Raw genomic sequence first — 19,868 nt, 5'->3', positions numbered from 1 at the left:
GTTTCGTCAATTTTGATTCAAACGAGGCGGTGTGAAGTTTCGAAAGTCGAAGAACCCAACCTCACTGAAAAAGTCCTCTAACGTACTTCGATCTAGTTTGGTTCTTTAACTTATCGAGCACCAACGCAGGGTTAACATTTTGTTCGCAAGCTTTTTTAATCAACGCGTATTATTAAATTTGTTTTTAACGTTTCTTCTCTTACTTCGATACGTACTACAATTATATGAAACTTGAGAAAATTCAAGTTACGACGTTATGATAAACATTATTCTTTGTTAAATCAGGAAAATGTTCATTGCGCATTTGACAACTATAAATTATCTACGATGAGTCTCGCAATTATAAAATTTTCGATTCTTGTACGTTGTCTTACATATTTTTATATGTTGCTGTGATAAGAAACGTTCTATCCTTTTCTTCTCCAAAAATAGATTATATTCACAAAAAAAAAGAAGGTAAAAACTAATTCATTTCTGTTTCGTAATTTATCTCAATAAAAATAAAATAAATGCAATAAAATAGAGCTATAGCAGCGACTTTTATAAATTTGACTGTTCAATTTTGCACGTCTCTGATCAAATTCTATCATATCTTGTACTTTAGACTTGTATAAAAATAAGAAATTTTAACGTGGTTCGATATATTAGTTTTCATGTAGTCCTATACAATACAATGTTTCGTGTAACGTTGATAAAGGCGAATATAATATTAATAATAACTTCCTTAAGTAAATCAATATTTTCTACAAGATATTATCTTTTCCTACACTATCGACTAGTTGTAATTAATTATATTTCAAAATAAAAATTATAGTCGTAACGTTCTTATTTCTCAAAAAAATTTACAGGAAAGCTCTTTTTATCCGAGAAGTGGAAGCTGTGCCAAACTCAAGAGAGGTAGAATTTTTATAGAATTTTATACTTATGTTAGAGCCACGACTTCAGAAAAGAAGGAAGATATCGATGAGTATATTTTCTTTTCTTTTTTCTTCTTCACGTCTTTCAGTACCGTTTTGTATACGCAAGCTTTATGCATTATTTCACTACCGTTTAGTCCCTCAATGGGTGTCGTTATCGTCATTGATAAATTCGAACAGCGGAGAAACGCTTTCGATGAGCTTGTGGAGCAAACAATTTACGGACCGAAACGAATAAATATTTAGAGATCGAAATGATTTATGTTGTTTAACGGAGTTTAAACGTTCTCTTAACTCCTTTACCTCCGCCGATCTAACTTTGGACTGGTGAGAATTGATTGTTGCGATTTCTGGTTTCATTTTTTAGTTTGATCTTCCTTTCCGTTTCTTCCATCGCGATACGGTGAAAAATTGCAGAATAGGAATGAGAGAAAGAGAATTACGATCGAATAAACACTTCCTGTCCAAGAAGACGGCGAAGAAAATGCACAGTAATCGGCCTTTCTACCCTTCGAAAATTGTCATTAAGCGAAATTATGAGTCGATTCGCGTGCATTTTTCTTTTCTATGCTCGCTGCATTCGACGAATAATTTCAACAACTTCAAATAACTCTAACTTCTTTGTCATTAATATTTTTATTTTATTTGTATTTCAGTTTCCTATATATCTTCCTTTTTTTTTTTTTTTTTTGGTGGATCATACGTTAAAAGACAATTGTAACTTTAACGTCTTTTTTATCGAGATATGTTAACTCTTCGTAGGCAACCTGAGCCATTTACGCACACAAGCGAAATTTCAATCATAAATTTCTTCGAAGCGAATTTTTATCTTTTATCTGGCTTTAATATCTCGCAGATATTTATTTTACATTAATGTATCACCATACGAATGAGGTGTTTGATAAATGACAAATATTTGTAAGTGGCGTTAAAGTCCATCATTTCCTCCGAGAAAACAAAATTCCTTCGAATCAACAGGAATCATAAACAAAACTTACGCATTTCATAATGCTATTATCGTCTTTCGAAGCAAACAACAGTTTACGAATAAGCAGACAATAGCGGATTGTTGCGTGGAGAAGATTTCAAGAAATCTGTTCACGTAATCTAACAAAGAGAAACTTGTTCTTAGAGAAACGTACCCTTATTAGAACTGCTGTTATTACGTCGAAATAACAAGGTCTGACAGTGATTTTTCGCGACACTGCAAATAGGTCGTCTATTTACGTATTTAAATCGTCCGTAATGAAGGGGTTAGGCGATTTATAGTTGGAAGTAAATGCACCAAGGCAACGATGTTCGATAAGAATAAAGCAATAATAATTATCCAGCTTCTTTACTTTCTTCTCGCACAGAATTCGTTTAAATTGCTGGAATCTTCGAGAATGTTCATCGTTCGATAAATTTGATAATCGCTTTGTCACTTCGTTTAACTAAATTACCTGCTAATTTCTACGAAAATAAACGTCTGATATGTAAAAGTGATTTATCGTGCTGAATAAAGAATAGAAAGAGACAAATAAGTTACGTGTATTATTAAGTAATCCTAAAAATTGAATTTTTCAGCCGTGTCTGATTCCTGATCTGATTTCCCACAGAACTTGTACGGTAATCTAGTGAAAAATCTCGTTATCCGATATCGTTTGGCTTCCACAAAGAACGAATTTCGAGCCGAGAAGCTCGACGTTCTAACAAGTCGCAGCAGCGACCACAATGAACCATATGGTTCAATTAAACACGTCGGAGTTCTAATCAACTTCTCTCTCTTGAATCGTTGACGTCTTAATCTTCCCGAAATAGAAAAGCCTGATCGAAGCTCGAAGCAACAAAAGACGTGGACATCGGGCCGTAAACGTACAGGCGGTAAAATTAAATTGCCTTCGATTAAACTGCTCGCGTAAACTGCACGAGAGAAAAGGCGGAATCGAGGAATTTTATACCGCAATTCTTTCTTTCTTCCCTCTCTTGCTTTTCGTCTTACGTAAATAAAAATAGCAGTTTCCAATGTTGTGCTGTAATAGGTATTAATTTTGACATGATTGCTAGGTTTAATAGAATTTAACGAGAATATATACGGTATAACTTTAAACAGTTTAAATCCTCTGCCAGGTATAGTGGATTGAAATTGCCCTTAAAAGTTCTACGCCATGTTCTCGCAATGTGTTTCTCTTTTTCCTAAGCTCTTCTCTATAAATAACGTAATGGTAGAGTATGTCCGGAAATGAAAGCTGATAGTTTATTTCATAAGTAATATATAGGTTTTTCCTGAGAATCGAGTTTAAAATAATGGTCTTGCCGTGGTAAAAGTTCTATAAAAGTAGAAAGATAACTAACGGTTGTATAAAATAAAGCAAGGTATTACGTTACGTAATAAGTTCGTTCGCCTTTCGTTTTATTTGAATGAATATTATAAAATTGTTATTCGCGTTGGTTATACTACCCAAACATATGACATGTAATATAAATAAATAATGTTTTTTGATTGTATCGTTTGATGATAAAGTTTACAATATTTGAGATTATTGGAATATTTACTGTACGGTTAATATTGGAATATATCGTTGCAATGTTTTCCAATTTGTTAAATTTGGTGCGACCAATGTTTAACGAATAATCATTAGATAATTCGAAGAATTTATAATATAAATACACAAACTTCTCGATAAAAGAACAAACACTTTGAGGTGATGATCAATTACTTAAACCCATCATTTACAAAGAATAATAGAACTAAATAATACATACATCGTTGATCAAATAGATGTTACCTAACGATCTCTAACGTTCTTTTAAAGAACTGCGAACTCATTACACAACTAAATACATCACCGATTAATTACAGGGAACACTTGTTTATCTAAACGATAGTAATATCGAGGCTGTAAAAGCAATAGCATGTCTGTTATAATAGATTCGTGTTTAGTATGCACCGTCAGTTAACAATATCGTTGCGATGTATTAACAATAAAAGATACTTCTATTCGGAACGTGTTACAATTAATCACACATTGAAGCAAACGTGCATATTGGTACATCTGGTCGAAATCATGACGCAAGCATTTCTCATTTTCATTTCGAGTTCTGAAAGCTACAAAAACGAAATAATCATTCTGCGCGTGAAATGTTAGCATCTCGATTCTTGCAACACCCGATGTAATCACCGTGTACTGACGGCGTAACAACGAGAACAGTTTGACAAACACATACAGCTAACAGAAGAGAGGCCGAATAGGAAAGAAAAGTGAAGCGTGAAGACGACAATGATAAAACTAAAAATACAGAGATACAGAAACATCGATGATACGGTATTCAAGTATACGGAACAAGGGACTTGTTACATTCACCAGACGTACCCACCCTCTTGGAGGTCGAGCCTCGGTGTCAGGCAGCAGAGCCGTGTACCTCGTCTGCGCCTCGGTAGGCAGAACGATATCGACGCTCTTCGACCGTATATTTTGCTGAGGAACGGTCAACGTATCGGCATCCTCGCCATGTCCATTCTTGTTATTGAAGCAGGAGTCCACGGATGCGGCGCGATCCCTTTTCAACTCCGGAACGGTCAAAAAGATATCTCTGACGACGAACTTGCACTTGCTCGAGCTAAGATCGTGGGTCGATTCTTCCTCGTCCTCGGTCGAGCTAACCACCGTCGGAAGCTCTAGCGGGTACGACGTTAGAGCTTCTTGTCGAGCAAGTTTCGGAGAGGAGATCGACCTCCTACGTTCCCTGCCCGGAAATAGACCGCCTCTGACCTCGCTGATATCGGACATTTCATCTTGCACCACCTTAGGAACGACCTCAGGGACCACGGTAGAGGGTGGCACCGTCGTTTCGGACACCACATCGGCAACACCTGGCTCTTTCTCGGTAAACGTCGTTAACGTGACTCTAATTTCTGGACTAGCTTCGCCCTTATCCACTAATTCAGAGTCTTCGTCCTCCGAAGTGTCGTCTACTATATCTGCTTCATCATCGAGATCTTCTCTCGACGAGGGATCATCCTCGTCTCTACTAAGATAAAGATTTTTATACTCTTCCACGCAGATACAGTGGTAACATCCAGAGATCTGAATCGTCGGTGTCTCCGGACGTCGAACGCTGCCAAGAGATTGTTGACTGGAGGAAGATCCATAGCTCCGTTCAGCCACGTCGAAACTCTTGGACCTTTGGCCGCTGTGCAGTTGCGGTACCCTGAGCGTCGCGGATCGTCTTCCACGCGACGAATCTTGGGACCTCGCTGGTGAACACGAGGACGACGAGGAGGACGTGGTCCTGGTCGATCTGCCGTCCCTCGCATCGTCCTGTCGTTTAGCTTCCAATTGGATCTCGTCGAAGGAGGCCGACCTGACTTGCTTCGGTACTTCGAGACTCGACTGCGACTTCATTTCCGCTCCCGTCGGGGTGCGCGACCTCTTGAAGGTCGAACGCAGCCTCTGCATTCTCACTTGGCAGCTATCTGCTGAAACTCGACTCGTTCACGGAGAACGACAGCTCGAATCTCGACGACCAACACGACGAACCTCGTTCTTTGGCCAGTTCTTCCTCTTCCTCTTCCTCCTCCGTCCCGGCGGCCGCGCTCGAACCCCGATCCTCTCGCTTCTGAACGATCGTCGTCTCGCTGGGAAGCTCGATGATCACCTCGTTACACCTCGGCGACGAGGAAGCTGCCTGGAGCTGCCCGCGACCGCACCCTTCCGCCACCTTCGACTTTGCTGCCGGTCTGCAGCCCATCATAAGTTACGTCGACGTCCGTGTTTAGCTCTTATGCCTCTGAGATCCTTCTTTATAGTTTTACGAATCTTGTGTGTACTTCTCTGAAGCTGACCGAAAGACTATCTTCTTCGCGTTGAATGTCTCGTATACACTAGTTTCAATGCTTTACTGTGATCGTTTAAAGGTGAAGAAAGTTCCAAGCTATTTCATCCTCCATCCATGCAAGTTTGAAAGATGTAAGATCGACATGGTTGATTGTCTTGTGCTTACCAAGTATCTCGAGTATCGCGGTCACTACGTATACACAACAATTGTTTTAAGAAAAACCATTGTCTACGTTTTTCGTTATCGTCATTTTTTCATCGTACACTGATTCAGTTTCCAAAACAATTTTTCATAACAATCACTTAGCTGATCGTAGTAACGCTATCTTCTGAAAATGTTTCTTCAAAACGTTTGATCGTCTCTGGTAAATTATTTTTCACTTCACTGTTCGCAGTGAATCTTCCCATCTTAGTCGAGGAAAAAGAAGATGTCGATTACGTATAATTTATGTCCTTTTACGAATTGTTTATAACGACTGACAATGAGTTATTCAAAGTCACTGTAATCTTGATTCGGCGAATAAATGCTCGATTAATTAACGTCCATGATCTTGAAGAACTGGATATAGACGCGAGGTCTTTCACACGACCCCCCTTCGACGATGGATCTATTCGCTAAAATTACATTTCGGCGGAGAACGCGTCCGATGCCACGTGGAAACGACAATCGTCGATCCGGCGGCGCAGCATTTGCAATTTAAACTCCTTTCCTCGTCCGACGGGATTTCCTCATCACCGCTTCCAGCGATCATACCGTCTCAAATTAAACGCACCATCTCCGATGTGCGGCAAAATTAACTTTATTCAAGGTTGTTCCTTTTAGTAGTTCATCTTGCTGCTATCTCATCCCCATTCAAGTCACTTAAACACGTGCAAACAACAACGTCTCCTTACTTTGTGAACGTAATTAACCAAATTTGCATAGTTTTTAACAATTTCTTAAGGTTCTTAATTTGCTTCAAACGTTAAAGGGAAAGGAAAAATGTCTGTATACGTTTACCGTATTAAAAATACTTTCGAAGTAATTTCCACAACAACGTGGTCAGAATCAAGTTACCTCCACAACTCCATTCATCCCAGTCACTCGTAGATCCTACCGTCTTAACTTATACCTCTCGACGCCAACAAAGTATCAATAACAATATCGTCGTTGAACGTTTAACACCGTCACGAATACTATTCTCAACACACCTTGTAAATCTTTCAATGATGGACGTTCATCCTTCGCTAATCCAATATACCTGTTTTTGTGTATATTTTTTTTGTTCCGTGTAACGCCTTGAATCATCGAACGAGTTAATCGTAGAGACACATCCCCGAATCGAAGAGCGATATTACACGGATAATCAATCTTTAGCGATGCTCGACCCTTGGTAAATGAAAGTTTGACGTCTCGTTACCATCGATCATCCACAAACGCTCCATTTGCCAAAACATCATTGAAACTTCATCGCGTATTAAATGCGAATTAGCGTCTCAACATCACGACGTTTATTTCGATTAAACGCTTGAAACATCAATATCCACGCTGGGATTACTTTTTAATTGTTCTGTTACGCCAACGTTGTACTCGGTTATTACGTTTATCCTCGATTACTTCGGTTAAACGTCGAATCTTCGATCTTCTCTAGAGAGGTTTGACAGAGGAAGTGGACGAGTGGTTCTCGGGTTGATGGACCGGCGACGAGCAGCACATTGGTCATCGACGCGTGAACCATAGTTGAAGGTCACGCGTCACCGTCCGGCAAGAACCGTCGACGACCTCGGCGAACCCCGATACACGTGAGGTCGTCAAACAGTTTCGCCGAACGAGCTTTTGCCTCACTTTCTCTCCGGTTGACCCTCTCCCACGCTTGTCGAGACTCTCTCCTCTCGAGTGACTAGCAGCATCGATCGGTAGGCTGGCTTTCCAGCCCTGTAACTTAATTTATCGGCGACGTTGCGGTGATATCGTGGATTGAAATCCCATATAACGGTATTGGGCCGCGTATACGAATTACTCCGGACTATGTCGATCCGAAGGACGCTAAGATATTGCCCTAAATTATCTCGGTTTCGCCAGGTTCCTCGATTTACCGGTTCGCCAACCTCCTGCTATCGTTACGATTCTCTTATATTTAATGCTCGCGTCGCTCGCTTCTGAATATCAAACCTGAGTATCGTCTCGAAAAACAATGTTTCTATTATCTTTCCCTTCCAGCTGAGAAAGTACAATACACACTATAAAGATCCGAACGATCGAGCAGATAAAACCTTGCGAGATCTTGATTCAACGATCGAGAAGATCACCTTGTTGCGACTTGTTAAACGATAGACCTCGTGATCTACCTTCATCCAAGTATTTTCTCCTGACAAAAACAAGCTCGAAATCCAAAAATGGCTCCATGTATCTCGACAGTCCTGTCTTTTCCAAACGACCCTCTCTCTCTCTCTCTCTCTCTTTGTCTCTATCTCTCTCGCCCTCTCTCTATAACTACGCGAACATCGCCGATGTAACAATTCTTTGAATCGGATGGAACACGATGTTGAATCAGCGCGGGCCGAGAGAAGAAGCGTGCACGCGGTCACGCTACGTACTCGCGACTGCAACGTGTTCTGTCTGAAAAAAAAGATCAAATCGATCCACGATCAGTTTGAATTCGTTCGTTCGTTCGGTCGGTAACGCGATCGATTTTCGATAAAGGGGCGAGAAAAAGTGAAAATGCGTTCGCGGCGAGAAAAAGGAACGAAAGGAACGAGTTACGCGCAACGTGTCGCGAGACAGGATAGACTGATCAGACTAGTGACCAGGGCTCGGCAGTGGCGGATGCTACGAGAGGTAAAGTGGGGGTTAACACTGGGCTCTCGTCTCCGTCCAACCCTTGTGTTACCCTCTTGCTCGCACCCTCCTAGCCATCGTCGGTCAGACATGCGCCCTCCGACAGATTCCGTCTGTGCTCGTGTACACGAACACGCGAATGAGGAACACCGATGGCACGAACGACGAATTGGAGATTGCGCTACGTGGCTGACTATCGGGGAAATGTGTGACGTAGGAAGGGCAGACACGTGTGAAGCTTCCTCTCTTCTCTCTTCTATGCTTTTACAGATATTTCCACGTCGTGCTCGTCGTCCGCGTCTTTTTAGGCTCTTTCCTTCCGTTTCTCTCCCGTTTTCTTCTTTTTCTTCGCGATACAACGTGCTTGTGGACAGTGAATTTTTGATCCGCTCGTTCCGCTCCCGGAACCAAATACTCAGTCACAACAGGTTTTTAATCATCTTCCGCCAGCTTCCGCGGTAATCTGACGGGATTTGTATCGCGGAAGGGTTGAGTAATTTAATGGAAGAGTCAAAGGTCTTCGTCTTAATTTTGCTTTTATCGGACTATACGAACCACGTGGCTTTGTGTTCTTGAGTCGGATCGAAGGTTTAACAGGTTTAACGATCGACAACATTCGACATTAAAAATTAGGAAGTCGAAGAGAAAAAATAAAAACGCACGGTACGTTAACGTCATGAAGTTTATTTTTACTGAAAGTTAACATGTATCTGATGAGAAAATCGGCTTTTCACTGCTTACGCGTGTTCGCTAACATTTCGACAACTTACCAGCTGTTCTTGGAACGTTTATGTATTCGAGCTTAACAGGCTCTTTCCATTTTCAATGCTGTTATATCAAAATGCTCCCTTTTCATTGTAAAGCAACGTTATAATTTTCAAAATCAACAAAAATGTACTTATCGTGTCTTTCCCCCCGTAATTTTCATTGTTCGTCAACGATGAAATACGCGTACAAGATTTTTTAATTAGCATATTCCGAGACACGCTTTAACATTCGATAAAGTGTATGTAACATTAGAATTATTTCTTACGCAATTACAATTTTACTATTTCTTCGTGATAAATTCTTAACTATTTAGATACATAATAGTTCGTTTTATTTGTTATTATTAAAGCAAACATAATTTCCAAAGTTTACTTTACAACAAATACCACACACTTATATCGATATATTTTGTATCTTATATTCTATGACATCTTACTATGTCGTACGACTTGATGGACAACGTGCTTCTTCTTTGAATTCCGATTATAAATGTATTAAACAACCATCTTCAATTTCCTATAACGTAGAATTCTTCGATCAAATGGAACATCTTGATTCCATAAATATAAAGTCCTCGGACTCGAGAAGGTTTTTTAATTTCTCCGATTCAAAATTCTGCCATTCTATATCTTGAAAGCTGTTTCTTCCATTTACGATTCATCGATCAAAATTTCTTCATCCTACGAATGTATCATTCTTCGATCGATCACACACAAGATTATAGCGTCATTCGCCGTACAAATGATCAGCAGAAAAGGGTAAACCGATACAAGTCCAACTTTCGAAACCTAAGACTTTCCGAGACACGTTGTCGATTTATCAACCGTAACCTTCGACAGTTAAAAATTTACGGCCGACACCAACTGTGGGTAGCGCATTTACGCATCACAAATTATTAACCGACGCTATTAAGCAACTTATGAAGGAACACTATCGAATTCATAATGAAATTGCATAAATTCGTTTTTAATCGAGAAGATACGCTCCAACTGAATAAAAATATTTAACAAGACGAGTGATGTATTCAGCGAATATGAACATGTAGATAATAATGTGGTAAAAGCTAAATTCTTAACACGGTGGATCTGTGATCTGTGTCGATCTGTGGAATCTGACTCGTATCCTAACTCAACGTCGAGTAACATTTTAAACGATTTTCTAACAACAATCTTTATCGAGATTCTACAAATTCCTGATTTAATTAACTCATTAAGGACCACCGATGCTTCGTGGTAATGTTACAATTATTAGATCGTTCGAAAAGTCTCTTTCTTTCGCAAACGTGTTTTTTACAACAGCGTACCTTCATACAAAAATGAAACCGAGTCTGTGAAATGTCGCGGTGTTTATCTCAACAGAACAAAATGGATCGTACGTAATTCGGCAAAATAATATAAAACGTTGTGCGTCTACTATTTTCTCATAAAACGAAAGAAACTTTTCGGACAACCTAATAATCGATTCCTTCGTATTCTCTTTCATAGCCATAGCTGTTGGAAAATACTATTCGATAATATAATCTGCCTGAAAAACATCGCAAATGAAACGTTGCGTTAACGCAACGTTGGCCCGTGATGGGTTAAAAGCGCAGTTCTTCGCCGATAAAATTATACGTTTACAGCGACCGTGTAATATGACGAATATTGTGTCGAAGAAGAAGTGAAATGTATGGATCGGACAAAAGACAAAGATAGAGCGTTCTTTTGGATCAATGGAAAAAAGTAAATACAGACAAGGGTCGTTGTGTCAAGAAATGTATACAACTCCATCACCGATTAAACAGTGTTTCTTACAAGCACCACGAATAAGCATTAGGACAAAAGGAATAATCGGAATAAGAAGCGAAACATTTATTGAATGGACTTTTCCACGTTATGCCCCACTTAACATCGATAATACGCGATAAACAAGTTGAGAGTGGCAAAGCTGAGTCATTCTGAAACGCTTGAAAATTGTTGTGACGAATTCATCCTCTTTTTCTGTCGTTCGCGAGGAAAACAAAACGATTTACATCGACGATTTTAAAAATATCATAGCTGCCATTGTAATTTCACGTTCGTCACACTGTTATGATTATCTGCCAGGAAATTGAGTGCCCTTCGAGTGAAAACATTGTCAAATTATCCTATAGCATGGAAAATATTAATTTTGTCGAGTGGAATTTTTATTTCACCACTGATCCAGAAAAATAAGTACGAGGCACTTTTCATCGTTGGTCGAAACGAAGCGCTGTTAAATAATAACCAATGTCGATTACTATTTGCTGTAGCATTTATGCCGGGTATTAGTCTCACCTTTTATTCGCTTGCATTATTCAAAGCGGAACATTGTAGCCACACGTCTATGCGGAATAATCGATACGACCGACTATCGCCGAGAAATGATTTTTTATTGACTCGGACAAACGAGCCGACCTCGCTTTAAAATGGGCAAAGCGTGTTATTTGTCTGTCGATAAAAATTTTAAGCGGAAACAAAATTTCTATTTCACGCTATTACTCTACGGCAGGGTGTTCCTCTCCGCGAGAAATTAGTTTCTTCGAATGCTATTTATAGACAATCGATCGAAACAAGGAGTTTCAAATTCGTAGCTCGATTTACGGATGACATTTTCATGGAAAAAATATGAAAGAGCGCGCGTGAAGCTTTACGTCGCTATCGGTAAGAATCGATCTTACACGGCACAGAATCTTTTGATTCTAAACGTAGCGAATAACGCGATCGTCGATTCTAATTAAAACTAATCTTCCTACCCTTCTTCGGTATGCATCTTACGTAATCGTGGACGATTACGACATTCTGAACTCGATATCAGCCTCCTAATTTCCTACTATCTGCTTTTAATATCTGATCCATTGTACGTTACGATTGCACGGAGCGAAATTTTTTGGGATTCTATTTGTACTCGCAACGTTGAAAAGGATTCTTGAATTCTGTCCGTGATATCTCCGATGACCTTCTACCATTCTTATTCTTTTAAATATATTATTTCCTTTAACTAAATTCAAAATTTATATCGAAATAAATTTATATTTAGCATTTATATATTAATAAATTTGCATCTATTTATTTACAGACGGTAATAAATATCTTCGTTGATATTTTTCGTACATTATAACAAAATTACCGTACATTGGAATATTCAATAACATTTCGATTGTTACATCAGCTTTCATAAAAGAAATATGCTTGTAAAACAGGCGATAAATGAAAAAAATGTGATATTGCTCGATTAATTTGATAATTTTCTGCGAGCTACGAAACATAATCATCGATGCGTTAATACTCTCTGTTCTCCGATATTTTAATGTTTGATCGGTCAATCGTAGCAACGCTGAAGTAATAACGACGATAATCGGAAAAAAATGTAAATCAAGATTATAAAGTCAAGTATAAAGAAAAATCTCTCGTTTAAATTTGTTTTTCTGCTCGTAGATATCCGTTATAGTCAATAAAACATGTATATTTGTGCGTTACTCAGCAAACTTCCTTCTTCGAAAAATGGCTTTCGACGATTTGTGAAGCAAAAACTAATTTAACGCTCGATATATCATACCTCGCAATGTTCGACCTGATTCCATTCTTTCTCTTCTCTTTTTTTTTTTTCTTCAAAAAGTATCATCGTTGCCGAAAAAAGTCACAAATTTAATTCCCATACAAATCTATTTTAATCCTAGTTTCGCCACCGTCGTTTTAATCTCGTGAATGTCACGCGATACGGAGGGAACGCACGAAAAACACACAAGTCACATTAAAAAAATTAATGTACATTTGTAAAAGTTAAAGAAAACATTTAAGAATTTCGAATTTTTCGATTTTAAACGTACGTCATCGATCAAAAGCCGTCGTCAGAGTTTGATAAATCTTCGGAATAAAAATAGCGACAATTCCAAAGTTACAGACTATCTTTTTATTTCGACAACAACAAATGATATTTCAGATCTTTTAACTAATTTTTCTCACGTGGATGAAGAATGCGAAGTAAGATATACAAAACTATCTTAAAAATACAAGATGACTTCAACCTTTTGCAGAGGAGATAGTTTTATTCGCAGCAATAAATTCTTCGCTTAACGTAACCTTTCATTTCGAATATTTTCTTCGTTTTAACATACTGACGACCAACTCGAGCCTCACGCTGTATACGCGCGCTTGATCAATCATTAATACTTCTAATAAATATAATCATATTTTTAAGAAACGTATTTATAAGAAGAAAAACGCATAGTTTGATTAATTTATTGCACTTGGAAAATTATATAAAGCAATCGACCATCCACTCCAGCACAGTCGCAATAAAACATTTTGGACTAAACTGTTGAGTTTCAAAAAGAAAAGTATACAAGTATCTTCCTATTCGTAAATTCATCTATATAATAGCGTTCCTTCTTCTTTATTGCAGAAAATAACAAAAATAGCCATTTCCATGGTCGTCGCAACAATGATACTTATAAAATATAAACACTTAATTTCTTAAGCCTGGTCCTACTTTCTGTACCATACATATAATTCTGTGTTTCGTCTGGCACGACATTTATTAAACATTCAAAGACTGTATTACATACGGACAGTGCTTCGATAACTTGGAACGTTACATTTCCACAAATAAAAAAGGGTGCAACGTGTACCTTAGTCGCCAGCCTGTCGTGATCGGTAATTTGAAAACGTTCCTCGGAACTCTCAATTATATTTTCCTTCTCCTTTTTCTCCTACTTTTTAATATCGCCAACGGAATGAGTCAACAATAGCCGCGTCATACTTTGAGCAATCCACAAATCACGTGGCACGCAAGCTTTCCCAAGAAGTCAGGGATTTAAATTTGCAAAAATGTCGAGGCTGGCTAGGCGTAAGTTATGCGCATACGTAATACGCCGAACGTTACACCTGCACGATTCTTTATTCCCACATACTAGTTTTACCTATTTTACATGCCACCCCGTTTAATCCTCACGCACCATCGTATATTACGCACGAAGAGGCGGACTAGGCGCGTTCGCGATCCGCCACTCCCGCAAATACATTGCCGCGTAACAAGCCAGGAAAAAAAGTTCCGGAACTTGGTTCGAAATATTTTTCCAAACGTTCCTTGGAACGCGTGTATCGGACGATCGACTTGCACATCGTGCATGTCAATATCAAAATACAAATTTTCCATTGAAATAAAATACGGCGCGCGATAAATCGAGTTACAAAGAAAAATTAGAAAATATTTCCACGGTAAAATAATTACAAACTGCGATGAAACGCGCGATAACGATTACGAATATGGTACGTGGTGATATTTGCAAACTCGGTAAAGCGCATAGTGAGTCTCGGACAAAATCGGTAACCGCAAGAACGATTCAATTACCCTGAATGGCAAAGCGCAAACTCAAATTTACGAAGCAACTTTGTAAGCTTCCCGAGTCGTTTAAGTCGTGGAATTTAATTAATTGCTGTGCACTATCGTGAAACACTATCGTGAAACGTGCATAACGCATGGACGCAAGCTGCGAGTAAAATTTTCTCTGTGTGGAAATTCGAATCGTCCTTTGAACTGTCTGTTACACCACATCCTACATACCAATCCTTAGAACGATGTGGACTCTATGGCGAAGCTTTCTTCATTGTTAATCTCAAGTTACGAGAATTAAGAATTAACTTCCGTAACTGATTCAGGACTTTACGAGCTTAGAGGTTTTTATTGATCAGGTACGAGAGGAGTGCTACGGTTTCGTAGTGGTCAGAGGAAAATTTTAAGATTCCGGGTTATACAGTTTGTCTCGGAATTGATTGCGATAGCTTTCACGGCGCGTGTATCACGAACGTCGATACTCTATTAACTCGAAACGGTTTGCCATGTTTATGAATGATCCTATATAATCGGTATTGTATGATACTTTAATAATTCGTACTATACAGGTTTGCGTCCTAGGCTCGTATCGCTCAAAGGCTGTGGGGTATCGTCAGGCCGGTAATTTTGCCAAGTTTTATGCCGGTAGCGAATTTTATTTTCAAGCTATTTCTGTGTTTGAAATTGGCGTTCTCAGTTTCGCACGGGTTCTAGTTAGTCGGAGGCGATTTAATCTGTTCGAAGATGAATTCTTTAATTTCTGATATCCCTCCGATAACTACGTAGTTAGAATTGTCGATATCCGGCAATGAATGGAATTATTTTCTATTATCGCCAAATTATGAAATCAAAATTCTAAACATAGAAAATACAGTAATAGAGAAATTACTCTAATACTATGAATTTGATGCAAATAGTTGCATTTTCCATTTGACGACAGTCAAATGACTGACAGTCTAATTTCTCAGCGTTTGGTTGTTACCTCGAATTCTAAATCAATTTCCGTCTGTAGTAATAAACAGGAATGCAAATTGCCTGACGCTACAGATACAGCTAACACAAAGAATGTACTACAATTATCATAATTACGTCTCACTCGATTAACGTTTACGAAAGAGCATGTCCTCGCTCGCTATAATTCACGGGATCGACTATTTAAATGCGACGACCTGTATTATGTCTATCCTATTAGTTAATCCCGATTTGTCATTGTATACGGTAACTGTACAGTAAAAGCGCATTCGAACGCTGAAATGCGAATATGCTTGCTCCATTCGCCGGCAAATCTCTTGATATAATTTAATGAGAAACTGACAATCGTTTAGGTATTTTCATCGCAAACCTACCATCGTGCTGAATAATTGGGACAATAAATTCAAGTTACCCTGTGAAATGGAACGGCTGCCCTTAACCATACGCTATTGATCATTCTCACAGTTGCAATTAAGTTCGATAAATGATAACAAGCGTCTAATTCAAAGCGACAAAAGTTTCGAATAAACTTCCCAATTAAAAATTTGTTCGGATATCAGTGAGCAGTAGATGATAACAGTAACAGTAATGATACGTAAGTGTACAATAACACGTGATAAATAATATCTATAAAACGCCGAAGATCATTAAAGTAGAATATTACTTCCATGTGCATGTACAAGATGAATTCTCAAACGTAAGAGATATCTCTGAATTGTATTTGACATACTGAAGCAATTGGTTGAATTTCAATTTTGTCAAGAGATACGTATCGAACACGTAGGTATAGAAAACTTTAACGAAATCCCTTCCATTGGAAAATGTCTGGGATATTGGTGAACAGAGAATAATAACGATATGCAGATACGTAATAACGAATAATAAATAATTTTCGAAATACCGAAGATCACGAAAATAGAATATTATTTTTATGTAACAAGATGAAAATAATATGCATGCCAAGACCGTGACAATTTGAATTTAGTCGCGTATTACGACTCTTCGAAGTATTAAGTTATAATTTTATTTTCTACCGGTATATGTTTCCATAATTTGAAAAATATAATGAATTTTTATGACAAATATCACTGAACAAACTTACACCGCTGTGCCCCTCAACCTTATACATATGTATACATATAATATAAAAGATGAATTTTCGGTCGTAGATAATATTTATTCATTGTGTTTTATAACATATTTCGTGGTAATAATACATTTCGTAAAATATTCAATGAAAATGATTTCTACTACTACTAAAGATCACGTTCCATGCATTTACTTTTTTGTTCTCAATATTCTAACGTTCGTTGCCACGACCATTACGACAAATGAGAGATGAAACAGACAATAAACCGTGTTAAATTATATCGTGTAATATTTATGAGATTTAAAAGAGATGTTTAATTTGAAGCATTCGAATATGATGTTGCGTTAATTCGATATAATAAATCAAAGTTAATATACATTATTACTATAACGTATGAATCAGATTTAACGTATGTATATTATCCATAGTTGCGCGTAGAATTGCTAAGCAATAATTTCTATTCAAACAGAATCGAATCAATGATAAATTAAAGTATTACGATTCGATTGAAAATGTTCAGTAGCTATTGCGTCGAGATTACAACGTTAAGTATATCGATCGAGGAAATTTACGGTAATTTTCGCCTCTTTGTCGAATATTTGATCGGATCGACAGACACAGAACCGACTCCGGTCAGACAAGAATCCTTTGTTTCTATTTGATTCCCGTAGCATCCGTGTAAATCCGGATGAGAGCAAATTGAAGAGCAATTCTAATCTTCCATTCTCTGGAAACGTGGAACAAAAAAAGAAGAGAGAACTCTGAGTCGAATATAGTTTTCAATTATCCTCAACAGTTCTGTAAACGAAGTTTCAAACTCGGACGGTTGCTAACTGTGTTTTTTGAACTCAAAAAGAGAAAAATCGAGTCAGAAAGTTAACGAAATTCAACGAAAAAAATCTTATTCAATGTTGAAACTATAATCGACGATACTTAACGCGTTACATAGAGATACAGAAATGTCGTTTCAAAACTCATTTCATTCCATCGTATATAATCAGTAAAATCTCTATTACAATATCGAACGTATCTATTCTTTGCAGTTTAAGTTTCTAGTCGAGATAATATTAAAATACTCGAAAAATTTTAATAATTTCTTAACCATTTTCAACGTTTTTTCGTAAGTGTTCCAGTACTTATAGACATGAACGTACGTAACAAAATATAGATTCTTTTAAGAGAAAGCATTGGTAAACGCGTGTAATATCGCAAGCATATATTCCTTACATTTTTTATGCAGTTTTAAAAGGCACGTTAAACTTATGTAACACAATAGAAGTCTAGAAGTGAGAAAACACGAGCTAACGCATTGGGCTCATCGATGCATTCGCCATATTTAGAAAGAGAAAAAAGTTGCATTATAAAGCTTTCCTTAAAGAATGAATGGCCTTGTTACCACCGTCAGAATCATCTGACTATTATTAGAACCTTTGCATTAGAAATTGTTTCGGCATTGAATCATTACGTTCTCTCGTATCTTATTCTGTTCTCGACCGTCATTTATCGTAAGAGTCTAACAGTAACACTAGAACTTTCACGATTAACGTATAAATTTGTACCAAGGAGATTAAAATGAAAAATATGAAAACTCGAAAAATGTATCGGCTATCGTAAATCCATAAAATTACTATGAAAAGTTATAAATTGTAATCAATTTGATCACTGGCAATTCTAGTAAGCTACCGCACATTTGAAAATAAAATACGAAGTATCTTTAAATACGATGTTTCCATGCAGGAAATCTCATGATAAACAAATATTAATTAGTTTAGCGCATCTGTCGGAAAAGGTTCACTCGCGCCGAATGAAATAAGGAGATAAATTTTGAAACTCCTCGCTGCTGAAATTAATTCAGAATATTACGTTGACACTGTGCAAAATGAAATTTAAGTTCCCTACGAATGCATCCTCGGATCATTTGTATATTTAGTACATTTCCGAAGAACGATCGTACGTCATTCGCGCATAAATTCTAGCAAGAAATGCACGTCAGATCGCGCACTTCTTAACCTTCGTAATTGTTCGCAACTTAGATTATACCAAAAATTAATTAATATGAAATTAAAACGTCCTCTCCGACGATACGAGGCAATTGATTAAAAGAAACAATTGCGTAGAAGAAACCTGAAGGAGCTTCAGCGACCAGTTTCAATTAAAAATTCTCAGTAATTCCAAAGAAAAAGAAATTGTGGAATTCTTGCTCCCATCTTAATCACAAAACCTTGTGATTTTGTACTTGAGAATTTTAGTAAAATAACCGATCACGAATGCAGCAAAATCTTCTATGAAAATATACTACGTAACATCGTTCAGATTAATTCGCATTGTTCCTTTCAAAACCCATCCCGAAGTTATTAGACAATTAATCAGCAGATAACTGGCATTGATACCTTTGCGGTTCGAGATATATCGCGAGTTACGAGGCCCACACCCTTTACCTCAATGGCTCAATAACCAGTATTATAGCCATACGTCGCGCCGCGTCGCGTCGGTTCGTCCACGCTTCTCTTTAGTAACACGCGGCATTAGCTAAGTACACGTCAATTTGTCAATGCACTCTCACCTTGGTGGCTGACAGTATTAGGCAAGTACCGGTACGTCCACGATATCCTCAATGGCTCTTGGCGTCAGCCATACGTGGCCTCCACTGGAAAGCTTACCTGTGGCTCGTACATGTATCCTTCCGCTCTCGGTGTTAACTGTTTCGTTTCACCGGTTCGTTCGATTCTATGCGAAAATCTTGTCTAACTATAAATCTGTGACCGCAGTACTGTCATTGGCCAACGCCTTGGCCCGCGCGATCGCAGTCTACTAAAACTAAATATACACAAGTCAAACGATTCACTTCGTATAAATAACTTAGAACGAATAAGTAACAATAACGGAGAAATCTGAATAAACAGATATTCATATTAGATAGTAATAATTGTGAAATCATCCCCTAAAATCGCATTATTTTCCAGAAGAGTTTCATCTAATTTTGATAACAATGAAGATGTGTGTTTATGTGCGAGTCAAACAATTCGTTCAGCTCGCACGGTGAACAGTTCAGAACGAGCAAATATCAACAGACAAATATTTCTTCTAATAATAATATTATATAACAAATTATTATTATAACTTTTAACAAATTATAATTAGAATTATTATTATAA

The 19,868-nt window shown here is 37.8% G+C and overlaps 1 protein-coding gene across 8 annotated transcripts in view; it reads right to left on the bottom strand.

The window, feature by feature from the left end:
• Positions 1–19,419, bottom strand: part of LOC122568244 (eye-specific diacylglycerol kinase) — a 74,760-nt gene extending 55,341 nt beyond the window's left edge. For 7 of the 8 annotated variants that reach the window (XR_006317020.1, XR_006317021.1, XR_006317019.1 and 4 more), the window contains exon 1: positions 4,275–6,580. Coding sequence is in view for 1 of the 8 variants with exons in the window: in XM_043727775.1 (XP_043583710.1) it covers positions 4,275–5,356 (1,082 nt within the window). In the remaining 7 variants the exon portion in view is untranslated. Of the gene's footprint in view, positions 1–4,274; positions 6,596–19,276 lie in introns of those variants that run through there. The other variant, XM_043727775.1, reaches the window with a different exon arrangement.
• Positions 19,420–19,868: the final 449 nt, after the last annotated feature.

This window comes from Bombus pyrosoma, linkage group LG6 (genome assembly GCF_014825855.1).
Source record: "Bombus pyrosoma isolate SC7728 linkage group LG6, ASM1482585v1, whole genome shotgun sequence".
NCBI lineage: Eukaryota > Metazoa > Arthropoda > Insecta > Hymenoptera > Apidae > Bombus > Bombus pyrosoma.
This window is presented reverse-complemented; position numbering and strand designations above follow the sequence as displayed.